The sequence below is a fragment of the Trachypithecus francoisi genome, unplaced genomic scaffold (genome assembly GCF_009764315.1).
Source record: "Trachypithecus francoisi isolate TF-2019V2 unplaced genomic scaffold, Tfra_2.0 Lachesis_group2, whole genome shotgun sequence".
Taxonomy (NCBI): Eukaryota; Metazoa; Chordata; class Mammalia; order Primates; family Cercopithecidae; genus Trachypithecus; species Trachypithecus francoisi.
The window spans coordinates 160,292,849-160,308,421 of NW_022681465.1; the positions used below are offsets into that span (position 1 = coordinate 160,292,849).

Here is a 15,573-nt window from a genome sequence, read left to right on the forward strand (position 1 = left end):
GGATGACTTGAGATCTCCCCACACACACCCCGCCCCAGGGCCTCTCTGAGTTGGGACTTCCCGTGACTGCAGCCACAGAGGCTTCTCAGGACCCTTTTCTCTGATGCTTTTTCCATAGAACATCTGGGAACTGGTGTGAACCGCCCTAATGAACCAGTCTCTGAAAGCCTCACAGATCTCCCCTGAGCCCTCTGCATCTGCGCCCACACCTCCATTATGCCCAGAGGCCTGGAGGAAAACTCTGGCTTCCAGTGCAGTGGGGCAGAAAATCCCACACCAGCGAGGCCACAACCACCTTCTGCTTCTATGATGGCCATAAATGTTGCTGGAATTCACATTCTGTCCAAACGCAGTGCTAGGACCTAGGATATAGCAAGGAACAGAGCTGGGCCTGCCAACAAGGAGTTCCCAAGGGAAAGAGAGAGACAGAAAATTAAAAAGTGAACACATGCACACATAAGGTGATGTCCCATAGTGTCCCTTCATCCAACAAGGTACTGTGACAGAGTTTGGGTGGGCACCATGAGATTCGGCCATAGGCCAGGCCTCCCTGAGGAGAGGACATCTGAACTCAGACCTGAATGGCATAGGAAGAACGTGGGTACAGTGGAGCAGGGACGGGGCCTGCAGTGGGAGTGACTGGGGAGTTTCCAAGGAAGAGGAGGCCAGCATGAGTGGGCGGGGGCCATGGAGAGGATGAGCCAGAAAGGTAGGCAGAGCCAGGAAGGTAGGCAGGGCTGGATCGTTCATGGCTTTTTGGGCCTGATAAGTACTCTGGATTATCTTCCAAGTTAAGAGAGTTTCAGGCAGGCTAGTGACATGATCTCACTTAGGTTTTTCAAAGATGAGCCTGGCTGCTGTGGCAGAGTGGGAAGCAGGGGACAAGAGTAGGAGTAGGGTGACCAGTGAGGCACCTGCCACGGCAGGACAGGGAGCTGGGGACAGCTGCAGAGCAGCCAGTCACCCACGGACTCTGCATGTATCGTTAAAACAGGGCTGCAAGGAGCTGCTGACAGGCGGGCGAGATGTGAGGTGTGAGAAGAAAGAGGCAAGGGTGAACTGGAGAATTGCAGTTGTACTGCATGGACTCCAGTGACCGAAAAGCCCAGAGGTGGCACAGGTTCTGGTGTGGCTGGGTCAGCGCCTCTCCATCAGTTGGTCTGTCCTCAGTCTGGCATCCCTCAATAAGGCAAAATGGCTGCACTGGTTCCAGTCCTGACATCCACCAGCAGAAGCTTCTACTGTCAAACCATTAAACAAAGGTCCTGAACTTTTGTCTAATTTAGATGACCAATCACGGTGGCAATGATGCAGGGTTCTACCAGTTGCTTTCACACTTGGAGTATCTGCCTACCAGAGCAGGGAGGGTGGGAAGGATGCCAGGAAAGCGCATCTGCACCAATGTCTATAGGACTGTGGTTCACTGGAGAGGCCACTTGATATCCAGTGGGAGTTACCAAGAGGAAAGGTAGATGTAGGAGTCTGAAGCTCCGGAGAGATATCAGGGTGGGAAATAAGAATTTAGTTATCATTGGCGGGTAGACAGTACTTGCATCTGTGAGGCTGGGAGAGGGGACCCAGAAGCATGTGTAAATTGTGCTCTGAGGACTCAGCCCCATAGCATTCCAGCACTTAGAGGCAGGACAGCTCCTGAGGAGAAGCAGCAAAGGAGAGAACAAAGGAGCATGGGGAGGTGGCAGGAAAGCCTGGAGTGTGTGCTGTCATGGAAGCAAGAGAAGACAACACTCAGGAAGCTGTTTCCCTGCAGCTGACAGGAAGGCTACCTGGCAAAAAAGCAAGATGAAAACAAAGACGTGGACCCTGGATTTGGCAACATGGTGGTGTTAGTGACCTTGACAAGTCACACCTTGGAGGACAGGCCATGAGGTGGAGAAGTGGGAATAGTGAATGCAGACGGCTCCTCAGGGAATTTTGCTGTGAATGGAAGAGAAAAGGTGCGGTATTTGGGGGTAAAAATGGATTCAAGTAAGAGTCTATCATGGCTGAAGCCAGTGCCCATGTGGTCCACAGCTGTGGTCCAAAAGGACATCCAGGCCACAGGACAGTCATTTTCTTCTCTGTTCTGGGTTGAACTTGGACTCAGAGTGGCCCTGAGCTAGGAACCTCTGTGCCCTATCCCTCTGAACCCCTTGGAGTCTTTCTGTCAGAGCATACAGCCCACCCCGCTGTAACTACCCATGCCTACCTCTTCTCAGCAGCCCAGGCTGATCCCAGGCTGGAGACAACGGAGTGGAGGATTAATCCCCATTCACAGAGGCATCAGCACAGATGGAAAATCCAGGGCACTGACAAAAGTGATTGATAGGGAGTTGGGGGCATGGGCATCACTGAGTTGGGACTGGACAGGAGTGGAAATAAAGGATGAGGGAGAATAGAGGCCCAATGGCCAGCATGGCAGGGAGAGTGGCACGAGTGCTGGACCGTTCTGAGGCTGTGTTGTGTGGGATGTGTGTGGGTAAAAGTCATGGAAGGGGAGAGCCAGGACACAGAGGTGATGGACTGGAAGAAGAGAGCAGGAACGGGGTCCTAAAGTTCTGGGCCATTCTTGGAGGCTAGTGGTGCCTGGGCTGGGAGAAGCCCCGTAAGCTGGTTCCAAGTCATCACACGTGTCATGATAAAGTTTGGAAGCATTCATCTCCTTCTGAGCTGTGTCATTTCTTCACTCATGCTGCCGAACTCCAGCCTGTGGCCCATCCACACCTGGGAAAGAAGCCACATGATTAATTAGCTGCACAGATCAGGGCAAGATCTATCCATGACTGACTTAGGAGCCACATGAAACCCCAATGACTATCAGCACTCCATTTTCAGGAGGATCACCATAACCAGCGTTAGGAGAGGGAGCAGGGCTGGACTGGCAGTCAAATAAGGAGCCAGAGCACAGGGAGTAAGTAGATGATCTGTGACTGCTGCTGTCCTGCCCATCTGCTAAACCCACTTTAGTGTGGTCTGTGAGAAGAAACAGCCCCTACCGAGGACTTCCAGGAGCAGCATCCTGGGCCAGATCAGGACAGGAGGTGAAGGGAGGGTCTGTGAAGACTTCCAGGACATTCGAGATTTTCCTGCTCTGCAGTCCAGAGGACACAGGAAGGCTGTATGGGAGCAGAGGCTGGGATGGAGGTCGCTGACGGGGGATGGGGTGAGGGGCCAATGACCTGAGGAGTGGATATTACAGGGGTCAGACTATTGCCAGGGGATTACAGGATACCCCTAAGGATGAGCAGAGGTCAGAAAATGGACCTCACGCATCTCAGAAAAGGCTTAGACTGGGCTGGGTTGATTGTCATGGGTGTGGTGGGTCTACAACATCTCAGGATGTGGGAAAAAAATCTTGGCCACCCATTGCCTGGGTACTAGAAGGAACCAAAAGTGACACATTTGATGAATAAAAAGAAAACAAGTGGTCAAATAATTACTGACCAATTCTGAAGGTCAATTTCCAAAAAGTCAGCAGAGGCTCAGAAAAAAAAAACAACTGAAAAGGCCAGGTTAGGAAGGACTGAGTCAAGCCAGTGGGCAACCTGTCTGTCCCAGCTGCTTAGGGGACGCCTGGGTCTCAGCCATGCCTGGGGATGAGATGACACTGACTCATGGAAAAGACGCTGTAATCAGGATCAATATGATTTTGCGGGGGAGGTTGTTTGAGAAAGACCTGCAAGATGTTCCTTTGCCTGAACTTTCTTTCCTCCCACCTCTCATTCTGTGTTATCGGGATCCCACACCCACCTCTGCTGCTGAGACGTCCCTTCCCCAGTGCCCCCTCACCTCCATTCCCAGAGCAGCCAACTCCTGAGCCCCATCCAGCCTGTCTTCTCTGCAGGAGTGGGCAATGCATTTAGAGAAAAACAAACCCAGTGATTTTGGAAACCTGATTATTACACATGTCTTAATTTGCATTCCTTTTCAAAAATATAACTTCATTTTTCTTTCTGACTACAAATGTGATATATGTTCATTATAGAAAGTTTGGAGAACTCAGAAAAGCACTGAAAAGAGTATAAAAACCACCGTCGATCCCAGCTCAGAGGTCATTATTTACTTCTGACACATCAGTCTGTGTCTTTCCTGACTCCCTTCCAATCACATCTTCTTTTTGTTACTTGGAGCCATACCTTCCATTCTAGTTTATAAATTTCATAATGGAATGTAAGCTCCATGAGGACAGTGGTTTTATCTTTGTTCACTGTTGTTTCCTAGTACATAGTAGTCACTCAATAAATATTTGTTGGAAGAATGGATGTCATAACCCATTTTAATTTAATGCAGTGCAGTCATCTTCTGGCATTATTTCCCATTCTCTTATGCCATTATTTTTACTGGCTACATAATATTTGTCCTATGAGTATGCAATAATTTATTTTTCTAATCCACCATTGTTAGATATTGAAGTTGCTTCAAATGTGTTATATTATCAGTAATATCATGGTGAACATCTTTGAATATTCATATATAGCTATTTTTTGCACATATTTCCTTAAGATAAATTCCTAGAGGGGGACTTGCTGGGTTTACCATGCTTACTAAAATTTTCTATGTATTTTGCCAAATTGCCTTCCCTCCCCAAAAGGGTGATCTAAACCCACGTCCTTAACCCTTTCCAATAGAATCTATTATCATGCTTTAAACTCTGATAACTGACAGGAAAGATGTACCTTATTTTTATTTTTATTGGTTTTTTCTTTGGTTACTTTTGGGATTGACAGATATTTGCTAGTGATTTGTACTTTTTATTTTCTGAATTGCTTAGTCAGCTTCTTTTGGGGTGTGTTTTTCCTAATTGATTTATAAAGAGCTCCTCACATAATACATATTTTTTTGAGTTGAAAAGATTTTTAATTTTATGTGGTATTTTTATTTAATATTTGGGCTTTCTAATTAATTGATCTATCCATTTTTGTACTTGTATCACAGATTTTATTTTTGTGCTATTCATTGTACTTATTTACTATGGTATTTTAATACTTATTATTATTCTCCTTTCACAAATGTTTCTCAGCCAGCATTGTACATGTACAACTTTCAAATGATATTTAGATTCACATTGTTAACTTAAAAAATAAGATTACAGGCCGGGCGCGGTGGCTCAAGCCTGTAATCCCAGCACTTTGGGAGGCTGAGACGGGTGGATCACGAAGTCAGGAGATCGAGACCATCCTGGCTAACACCGTGAAACCCCGTCTCTACTAAAAAATACAAAAAACTAGCTGGGCGAGGTGGCGAGCGCCTGTAGTCCCAGCTACTCCGGAGGCTGAGGCAGGAGAATGGCGTGAACCCAGGAGGCGGAGCTTGCAGTGAGCTGAGATCCGGCCACTGCACTCCAGCCTGGGCGACAGAGCGAGACTCCGTCTCAAAAAAAAAAAAAAAAAAGAGATTACATTAAATATAAACATAAGTTGGGAAGAATTAATGTCTTCGTAGCATTTAGTATTTTAATCCAAGAACAGAGTTTGCCTCTTTGTGCATTTATGTCCTTCTATAAAGTTTTATATTGGTCTTCATCTAGGTCCTGCGCAAATCTTGTTTATTCCCAGTTAGTTTCTATTTTTTGTTGCTTTTTGAATGAAACATTTTTCCTGTAATTTTTCTGTTTATTTCCATATGTAATAAATACCCAGCCACCTCATGAATACTCCTCTTAAGTACAAAGCTTTTTAGTTGCCTCCCTTGGAGTTTCTGCCCTCTAGGCACTCACTTTGGGTCTTTCCTCTTTCTCTCTTCCATCCACATATAGATGCAGAGCTAAATTGGAGTAATTCAAAGCAGAAATACAAAGTAGTGTGGACTCCTGTTCTCAGAGGTGTGCGGTTTTCCCCCAGTGAGCTCATTGGTGCTTATCTTGGAAGGAGGAGTCTTATGTGGAGGCATAGACTTGTCCAGGTTGAGACAGGAGGGATACTCAGCCAGGGAACTGTGGAAATAGGTCTGCTGGTAGGGGCAAATCAGTTAGGGGAAGCAGAAAGCACATGGAGGGAGTAGTGATTAATATGGCAGGAGGTTCAGCAGGACCAGGCCTTGGGAACTTGGGCTGGCCGGAGGACCTGGACTTTATGCTTGGGCAGGGAAGACCCACCCTTGAGGAGCACGGTGATGGGAATAGAATAATGGCCCATGGAGGAGGAGGGGCTGACTGTGCATAGAAGGGGGCTGGCAGGAACAGAGGTGCCTGGAGGAGGGCGCAGGATGAGTACGGGCCTGTCTGCCAATGCTCCTTTTCCTTCAAGAGCCACTGTCTGCCCCTGCCCTGCTGAGGAAACCCTTCTTGGTCCTTTCCAAGGGCACAAATTAGAGGTCCATCCTCCTCGCTCCCAAAATGCACATGCTGACTCTGGCACAAAAAGTATTGCCCCAGGGTGAATTGTTTTCTGACTCTCCACCAGAACACGCCCTGTTGGTGTTTACACCTGCTCAAGGACTTCTCTCTTACATTCTATAGCACAAAATTTTAGTGGATGCCTTTATTGAGTATCTCTGGAATGCCAGAAGGCTGAGTGAGATACCACGTGCATGCTGAGTGTAGGAGGTGATATATGTCAGGAAAGGGTGGCCCTGTGGGTTTCAATCTGACTTTTCACAGGTGTTTGTGGCCAAGTCACCTCCCTTACTCCTCACCTCACAGTTTCGGGGAATTCACCTTGTGAAACTGTGCTCTCTTCACTGCACACTTGGCTCAGTGTGTCTGTCCTGAGTGTTTTATGTGCCATTACTTTTTCCTTGTTTGGGAGTTTTCATTGTACAGATTTCACCTTTTCTTTTTGGAAATTATTTTGAGTGAGGTTGGAGTGGAGGATGTACTGGTATATTGGGTGGATTCCCTGCTGCTGTGTCATCACTGAGAGCTCATGGTTGGCTCTGGTATTTCCACAAATGCAGGGGATCTTCTGTTTCTTTCCCTCTGAGATTTGCCCCTACACAACCATAGCAAGGCTATAGTAGCTTCAGTGATGACAGCAAAGGCTCCAGTTACTACGTTTTCTGGGGTTACCCTTGCTGTGTTTTCCTACTACGAAACAGAGTGCTTCCCGAATTCAGTTTGCCTCTTCCCAAGAAATTAATTCTTGTGTTTCCTTTTCCACATAAGAAATTCTCTATCTCTAATTTTAATAGATTTTATTGATAAAAGATGTTAAATTGTTGTGAATACCTCTTTGTATGATCTTTGCCAGTTTTCCTGTAAATAGGTATAATGGAAAGAACACAGGCTTGGAATTTGGATGGCTTTGGGTTCAAATCCAGCTGTGGAGACCTTGGGCAAGCTATGTCAGCTCTCTAAACCTCAGTTTCCTCATCTGTTAAATGAGATGTTAGTCAGTGCAAGTGACCACAAGCACCGTAACCTACTCAAGCCAGCTAAAAGGGAATTGAGATTGATTAGCCAGTCATCAGAAGTATCTCACATGTTGCAAATGCAGGAGTGCAGCTGGGCTTCCAGGGCCGACTAGAATCAGAGTTGCAGGAATGGTGGGAAATGAGGGCCACTGAAAGGTCAGACTCCATTCTCGACTGGCTGAAAACCTTTATCTGGGCTTTGAGATGCAGGATAGTTGGTTTTGAGCCCTCTCCTAGTCTGATTTTTTGCACTGATTTTCCCACCTGTCGTCTGCCCTATGGAGAATCTAGCAATGCATTCCTCTGTTTTTCATCTGTGCTTCTCTGGGCATATTTGCTTCATTTGTCATGTTTTCTGCAGATATGTATTCTCTGCAGAAAAGGACTAAAGTCCCAATTCAGAGTTCCCAGGGAAGAACTATGATGGGTCCAGCTAGTTATTGGACCAATTAATTATTGGTCTCCCAGACGTTTCATAGGTGACCAGTGAATGGGGTCACACTTCTGTGACCATGGCAGCTGCTATCATAAAGTTATGGATGGAATGAAGGGCATAGTGAGAGCAGGCATTCTCTAAAGAAGCTTGTGCAGAGATAATCCTAGCATCCTTATATTTTAGTGTGGCTAGGAGTGGAATGTGAGTTCATCATGCAATTGTGCTTGGATGATGCTCAACAAGTCTGTGGGTTCTGCCCCTGGCTGCTTGTTCCGTATCAGCCTGGCACCTTGGAGAGAGATGCTATTTTATTTTCATGGAATTTCAATTTATATAGTTAATCCATCTGTTAAAACCTCACTTAGGATTATGGTGCCTGTATTTATATTCAATATGGGCCTATTCTTAGTTCAAAAAATTTGATGTCACATCAAGTCTTGGAATTGTGTCTATATTTACCTCATAAATTGAATTGGATGACAAATAATGTTTTTGTATAGTTTTAAATAATTTATATGTAGGAATTATTTAAGTTTTCAACATTTTAAACATTCCCCCTAGGGAATAATGAATGGTGCATTAGGGAGGGAGTTAGAAATCCATGATTTGGTCTGGTCTTAGTCTTAATTTTCTGTGTGGCCTGGGGCAGGTTCCTGCCCCTCCTTGGGCCTCTGTGGAATTAGAGAGGACAGGACAGCTGGCTCTGATGGCTTCTCAGGCCCCTGCCCGGCTGGCCTTTCTGGGTGGTCTGCCACTGGTCCTTGGGATCGTTTCTTTTGTGGGCCCCTTCTGCACCTTTCTGGCGCCCTCTAGCAGATTTCTAGTGAGGGACTTTTTTTTTCCACTTTCCGGTTACTCCCCTGGCCCTGAGGGTGTCCTCCCAAAGCACAGGTTTTGTTTTCCACGGGTCTGGGTGCAAATTGGCAGGGTTCAGGGTCTTAGGTGTTGAAGTCTTGGTTCCCTGTAATAAGCTCTGTGAGTAGGACACATTCTGCCTGCCTCCAGAGAATGCACCACCCTCTTCTGGAAATTCTCTTTTTTGACTTCCTGGCACCTGCCTGCCTCCTGGAGTTCTTCCTTCCACCACCTCTAAAGCCTCTGGCTCTTCCTCCTTCTCTCCCTCTGTAACATCTTCCCAGGCTTATAGGAGCTACCCTGAAAGTCCTCATGGCCACCTCCAGCCCTGTTCTCTCTCTCTCTCCAGCCCCAGCTCACTGTGGTTTTCTAATGGCCACGAGAGAAAGGGGTCCTGGGGCAGGTGCCAAAAGACTGCAGGGTCAGAAGGTGACAGGTCCCGGGAGGAGGAACTCTTTACTCACACCCTGCTGTCAGGCTATGTGGGAGGTGGCATCACTCTGATTTCCCTAATTATCTTCCCATGACCTGCTTATCCTTCTCCAGCACCCCAGCCCTCACTGAACCAAGAGACACCGGAAATGGCTTCTTCTTATAATAGATTTTTCCTTGTTACAAAAATGTTTATTCATTATAGAAAATTTGGAAAATACAGATAAATTTAAAGAAGAAAAAAGCCTTATTATCCCATCACTCACTGATAACTAATATTAACCTTTCTTCTATTTTTTCCATGAATATATAACTGCTTCTAAACATCATTTGAATAATGCTGACTATACTGTTTTATAACCTGCATTTTTCAATTGGCTGCATGCCATGAATATCTCTCTGTGTCATTGTGCAGTCTTCTGCATCATCGTTTTTGTGGGTAGCAAAGCATATGCCATCCTATAGATATCCAAAAATGTTTCCAACCTTGTGATTGAGCATTAGGGTAGCTTCCAATTTGGCACTACTGTAAATAATATTGCAATGGCAATCTTTTTGAACAAATAATTCCTGATTCCCCCACCACCACCACATGCACACATTTTGTATTAATTCCTGAGCAACCCACCATTGAGAGTCCAAAGGTAAGAGTTTTTTGAGGTCTGTATTACACCTTACCAAAACCTCGCCAGAAAGGGCTCTCAGGATGTCAGACCCTCAGATACATAGTTTCTTAACATCTCTATCCTGCTTTTATTGTTTAAAATCATCTGGCCTGCTTGGTGGGCTTGAGCTGCTTAGGTGACCACTAGGGAAAAGGGTCTGGATTCTCAGTGAAGAGAAAAGGGATTGGGGTGGGTGACGGGCTTCCAGATGGATGAGACTGGGGCCTATGGAATGCTGGTCCTCTCTCCTATCACAGGGATCAGCACCCTGCAATGCCACCATAATCTCTGGGAGAGGGAGACAAAACATACAGGCAACAGCTTCATGTTTCGCCTAAGTGGGCAGTTCGGCTGAGAAGGGCACCATCTCTTTCTTGAATTGCCTGCTATGGCTTTTGCTCTTTCTTCTTTTTCTTATTGATTTGGATTACATGTCAAACCCTCTGTTGCCTGTGGCATAAATATTTTTGTAAGTTATCTATTGATTCTTTAGATTTTTGTAATGGTGGTTTTTAACATGTAGACATTTAAAATTTGCATGTAGTCAGATACCTTCAAATCTACCAGTCTTTTCCTTTGTGGCTTCTGCCTTCTCTGTTGTGCATAAAAAGACTTTCCCCATCCCCAGATGGTGTAAACATTAATCTATATTTTCTTCAAGTTGTATTCAGTTTCAGTCTTTAAAATGTAGTTTGTTTCCCATCCAATTCTGACCTCATGTGAGTGGGAGACATATGCACAGGTGTTCCCTCAGGAACCTGGAGGTGCCAGTGCTAACTCCCAGCTAGTTGACCAGTGCTAGTTGACCAGTGCTAACTCCCAGCCCAGTGGACTCAGGACAACTTCCGAGAGCTCTATCTTTGCCTTTCCATAGCTCTGGGGGAAATCCCAGATGCCCTTCAGTTATTTAATTGGCGTTTTTTTAAAAAAAGAATCTCATTGGTTTTGTTGGTCTGGTTGGATCAACAGAGAATTTTCAATTAAAAGAAACCCTCCCAAATAAGCGGGGTTAATTCATGCCTGACAGATGGACAATGGCATTTCCACAGGGCAAGTGCTTTCCATGCAGGCAGGGACCTTTTGTTTGTTTACTGCTACATCCCCAGGACCTAGAACAATGCCTTGCACATAGCGGGGACTCAGCTGGCTCTCAGGTATTCATTGTCTAAAATGTAAAGAGGTAATAACATGGGAAAAAACCTCATGTCAGGTTTTTAAAAAGCAACATAAGGGCCAGGCATGGTGGGTCATGCCTGTAATCCCAGCACTTCAGGAGGCCGAGGTGGGTGGATCACCTGAGGTCAGGAGTTCGAGATCAATCTGACCAACTTGGCAAAACCCCATCTCTACTAAAAATACAAAAATTAGCTGGGAGTGGTGGTGAGTGCCTGTAATCCCAGCTACTCAGGAGGCTGAGGCAGGAAAATTGCTTGAACCCGGGAGGCAGAGGTTGCAGTGAGCCGAGATTATGCGACTGCACTCTCCAAAAAAAAAAAAAAAGATAAAGCAACATAAGATACTGAATAAACAATATCCATAATTCACTTATTCATTCAATGAGTATTTCTTGAACTGCACTACACATGTGGAAAAGACAGGGTTGATTTAAAGATTAAACAAGTTAGCATATTGTATTAGGCTGCTAGAGCTGCCATAACAAAAATACCACAAACTTAGCGGCTTAAACAACAGAATTTTATTTCCTCATGATTCTGGAGGCTGGAAATCCAAGGTCAAGGTGATGGTAGAGTTGGTGTCTGTCTTGCAGATGACTGCCTTCTCTCTGCAATAAAGTTCTCGCAATAAACTTTCTCGCAATAAAGTTCAGGCCTTTATTCCTGATGTCACTCTTCTTATAAGGACACTAGTCCTATTGGATTAGTGCCCCACCCTTATGACCTCATTTATCCTTACTTACCTTAAAGACCCTGTCTCTAAATACAGTCACATTGAAGGTTAGAGCTTCCACATATGAATTGGGATGTGGGGGACACAATTCGGTCCATAACACATACGTAAAGTGCTTAGAAATAATGTCTGCCTCATACTAGGCCCTATGTAAATGTTGGATATTATTATTGTTGTTAGACAATATACAAAACTGTATTAGTTATTATTGCATTCTCATTGGGGGATGAAATTACAAGTGATTTTGTCTTATACTTTTCTATATTTTCCAAAATTTCTATGTTGAACAATTTGACTAATCTGAGGGGGGAAAACACCACTATTCAGTAAAAGACATGGTTGAATATTGTTTGCAGCTCTCCAACCATTATATCATGTGTTAAAAGCCATTGTTCCAGAAGGGGTAGCTATCCTTAGTGGATTCTTTGTTGGGTTTCAAGTTTTTGGTTCAGGTCTCTGAATCTGTGGTTGTTAGAATACAGAGAAGCAAAGACCTGGCTCAGCTCACCCAGCCCCATCAGCCAGACCTTCCACTAGGAGATGCAGTAATGGGGACGGAGGATGCATCATGCTGTGTGCCAGCCCCATAGCCACACCCTCTGGAGGGCAGGAAAGACCTTCAGCAGTGGGATGGTGAGTGGATCAGTTTGAGTTCTTGGCTCCAAACTGACTAAACAAAGTCTGGACTGACTATTTTAATCAGAAAAAGAGTACATTAAAGAATATGTTCACTTCTAAAAGGCTCAACTTCGGGGGCAGTTCAAGAAACAGGCTCAAATTTCAGTTTCTGAAATGACTCCCAGAATCATCTACCATCCATGGTTTCTGTTACCACCCTTGTGCCAGCAAGGTAGATGCCATGTGCATGACTTTCTCTCACTCATTTCTGGCTTTTATATCAAAGGCTCATGAGAGTGTTTCATTGGTACCGTCTGAGTCACTTATCCACTCCTAGCTGCAAAGGAAGCTGGAAAAGTGAGTTTTCTGGATTCTACCAGAGACACTTGCAACTTGGGAAACTATCAAAATGTAGGAGAGAATGAATGAAAAATGAATAAATGGAAGTCAGGAACCCAGAACTGCTGTGTGACCTAAGACAGTTGTTCGCCTTTCCTGACATCAGTCTTCTGCTCTGTCAAATGGGATAATATCCTCTGCATTCTTTGGGCCAGACCCCGTGCCAGGGCTGCAAATAGATGATTAGGCTCCTATCTGCCAGCCCTCTCAGAGATGCTGGTCTGGGAGGAGATGTGTGTGAATATGGCTGGCCACTATGGTGGCTGGATTTGCTGTCTAAGGACTAAGAGGGATATCCAAGGGCTCCCCAGCCTGGCCTGGGCATTTCTGGGCCCTGGGTTCCATGGATGCCACACCCATGCAATCTAGGGCCTGAGTCACAGTGTCTACCCATGCCTGCAGATGGTTCACAGATGGAGACTCACAGAGAAGGAAGAAGACCTTGGGAACTCAGGACAGGAAAGAACAAGTCCCATTACTCAGTGGAAGGAATAGGCCTAGAGAGGAGAGAGACCTGGCCATGATCCCACAACCAGGCTAGGGCCTTTCTGTCCCCATCCCTCAGGGGAAACCAAGCCATGCTCAGAGGAAAACAGAAAAATACTTGGCTAAGCTAGAATCAGTCACAGCTCCAGTACTGGTTTTTGAATTAAAATATTCACAAGTAGCAGAGACATCTGTAGGGAGAGTAACAGGATGCGACATCCTGCTGGAGGCCAAGCTAAATGTGTCCCATGACATCACTCTGAAGAGGAGGCTGCCAGAGCCGCATAGTGCCTGGAGTGCTCCTGCAGCTGAGTGCCGCAGAGGCCTGAGGCTTGCAGCCTGGCTCCTGGCCCCCTTCTCTGTGAAGAAATGCTCTGTTGGCCCCCTGGCCTATGGGGAAATTACCTGACCACCTCCCTAGGCCAATTTGGTCTGGGGAGATATGTTCTTTCTGCCCAGCCTTCTGGTTCCCCTGGGTCTCCTCCTCCGTACCAGCAGATCTCCAGTTACTCTGCTGCCAGTGGGAGTGCAGGGGTGGGGGGATTCTGAAAGCCATGTTACTTGCTTGGAGGAGTCCTGCCACACAGCCTCTGTCACACCCTCTTGGAGGAGCCCTGCCAAGCTTGAGATCCCAGCAAAGTCCCTGCCAGGCTATGGCTGAGTTCAAGCTGGAGCAGCTCTCCCAGGAGTCCAGATCCTATGATGGAGAAGGTGTAAGATCCTATTGTAAAGATTGGAAGTGACTCAGAGGCACACATCTGCACACTTGCACCACTACAAGGTACATACAGGCCTGGGCACATACATGCCATGTACTTGTACTACAGATACAGGCCCCCACACACTCACACCCAGCTGTTGAGCTGTGAGCACACATGCACTCATGGCTGATGGTCTCTAGTGGGCCTGAAGAGATCTCGTGCTCTTCCACTCTCTGCTTCCTGACTTCTGCTCTCTGGTTTTCTATCCTCTTCTTCCTGGGCTGTGGCTTAGCCAGTTCCTGGCCTGGGAGGGCTGCATATAGAGAAGGCCGGGCTGCCTGAGCGCTGTCCTCGGTGCTGGAGTCCTGGTGGGCTCTGCATGCTTGAGGAAAACAAGCAAGGGCATTGGGAGGAGGTGATCTTGCATGGAGGTGTAGATGTTCATGGGGTGCCCACCAGGATGTCTACCCTTATTATTTCAGAAAATGTGCAACTGGGCTTCCTCCTTTCAATCGCAGACACTGAAACAGGTGTCCAAGCCCTCAGCCCAGCAGTGTGGCCATCTGTGGCTGTGTGTGGCTATATGGCCATTCATTGTGACTATGAGGGGCTTCTTGAGACCTCGTGTGCCACATACAGTTGTGTATGAAGACCATGATTGTCTGTTTCCTTACGAGACACCTGTGATTCCATGTGACTGCCTGTGACCATGTTACTACTGGTGAACACATATGGCAGCCTGTGACCACACTGAGTCTCCTGTGACCTTGTGTAGCCTCAGACCTGAACTCGTGCGTCCCCAGATGATCTGGGCACTATCTGGTCTAGCTGCCCGATTTGTCAGAGCCTAGATGAACCCTTGCCACTCCCTCTCCTCACTGGTTTGCAGAGGTTGCACCCGGAGGCTCCCCATGTCTGCAAACTCGGGTTCTAGGGGGCGTTGGTGTCAACGGGCACCGGCCCACAGGAGTGTGCACCTCCTAGGACAGGTAACCGCGACCCAGCTGCCATTCGAGCCTGCCCAGCCATAAAACCTAGGCTGCGAGTCGCGCGGGGGCAGGGTCGCTCGTTGATGGGGTGGGTGGCGGCGGGGTGGGCTCAATGTCACGCTCTAGCGCTCGTCGCCCGTGCTCCACCTTCCAGCCGGTTTCCCCAGAACGCCAGGTACTGACGTTGGGGAGCGGGGCCGGAGAGGGCTGGTTCGCTCTGCGGCCGGGCCCCTCCCCCGCCCGGGAGCTCGGCGGTTCCGACACCGCGGTCAGCGCCTGGCAAGCCCCAGACCCGGCCCGGTTGCTGGGCAGGGAGTAAGGCTCGGGTGCGAGCGTGCGCAGCGCCCTCCCCCTTCAGCCGTCTCCGCAGCGGCGCGGGGAGGCGGGAGCTGCGGAGCCGGAGGGCGGGGGCTAAAAATACCCGGCAGCGGCGGCGGCGGCGCGGCTACTGCTGGGGCTGCTGGGCTGCGGGGCTGCGGGGCTGCGGGCCGGGGAGGCCGGGCCGGGCCCCGCTGACCGCCATGCTGACCTTCTTCCTCGTGTCGGGGGGCTCCCTCTGGCTGTTCGTAGGTAAGTGCCCGTCCTGTCCGCGTCCCGGACTCCCATCTCCCGCAGGCTATGAGGTCTTCGCCTGAGGTGGGGGTGTTACATCTCCGCGGCCGCCAAGTCCCCATCCCCGGCTGCTGAGCTGTCCCGTCAACGTCCCCAGGGCCGCCTAGATACACCCTCCACCCCCA

The 15,573-nt window shown here is 47.6% G+C and overlaps 1 protein-coding gene across 6 annotated transcripts in view; it reads left to right on the forward strand.

Annotated features, from left to right (window-relative positions):
* Positions 1-15,240: 15,240 nt before the first annotated feature.
* ACSL6 (acyl-CoA synthetase long chain family member 6) overlaps positions 15,241-15,573 on the forward strand; it is a 62,085-nt gene continuing 61,752 nt past the window's right edge. For 3 of the 6 annotated variants that reach the window (XM_033181313.1, XM_033181316.1, XM_033181315.1), the window contains exon 1: positions 15,246-15,406. In XM_033181313.1, the coding sequence (XP_033037204.1) occupies positions 15,358-15,406 (49 nt within the window). In that variant the 5' untranslated portion in view covers positions 15,246-15,357. Of the gene's footprint in view, positions 15,407-15,573 lie in introns of all 6 variants that reach the window. The other 3 variants (XM_033181321.1, XM_033181322.1, XM_033181320.1) reach the window with 3 other exon arrangements.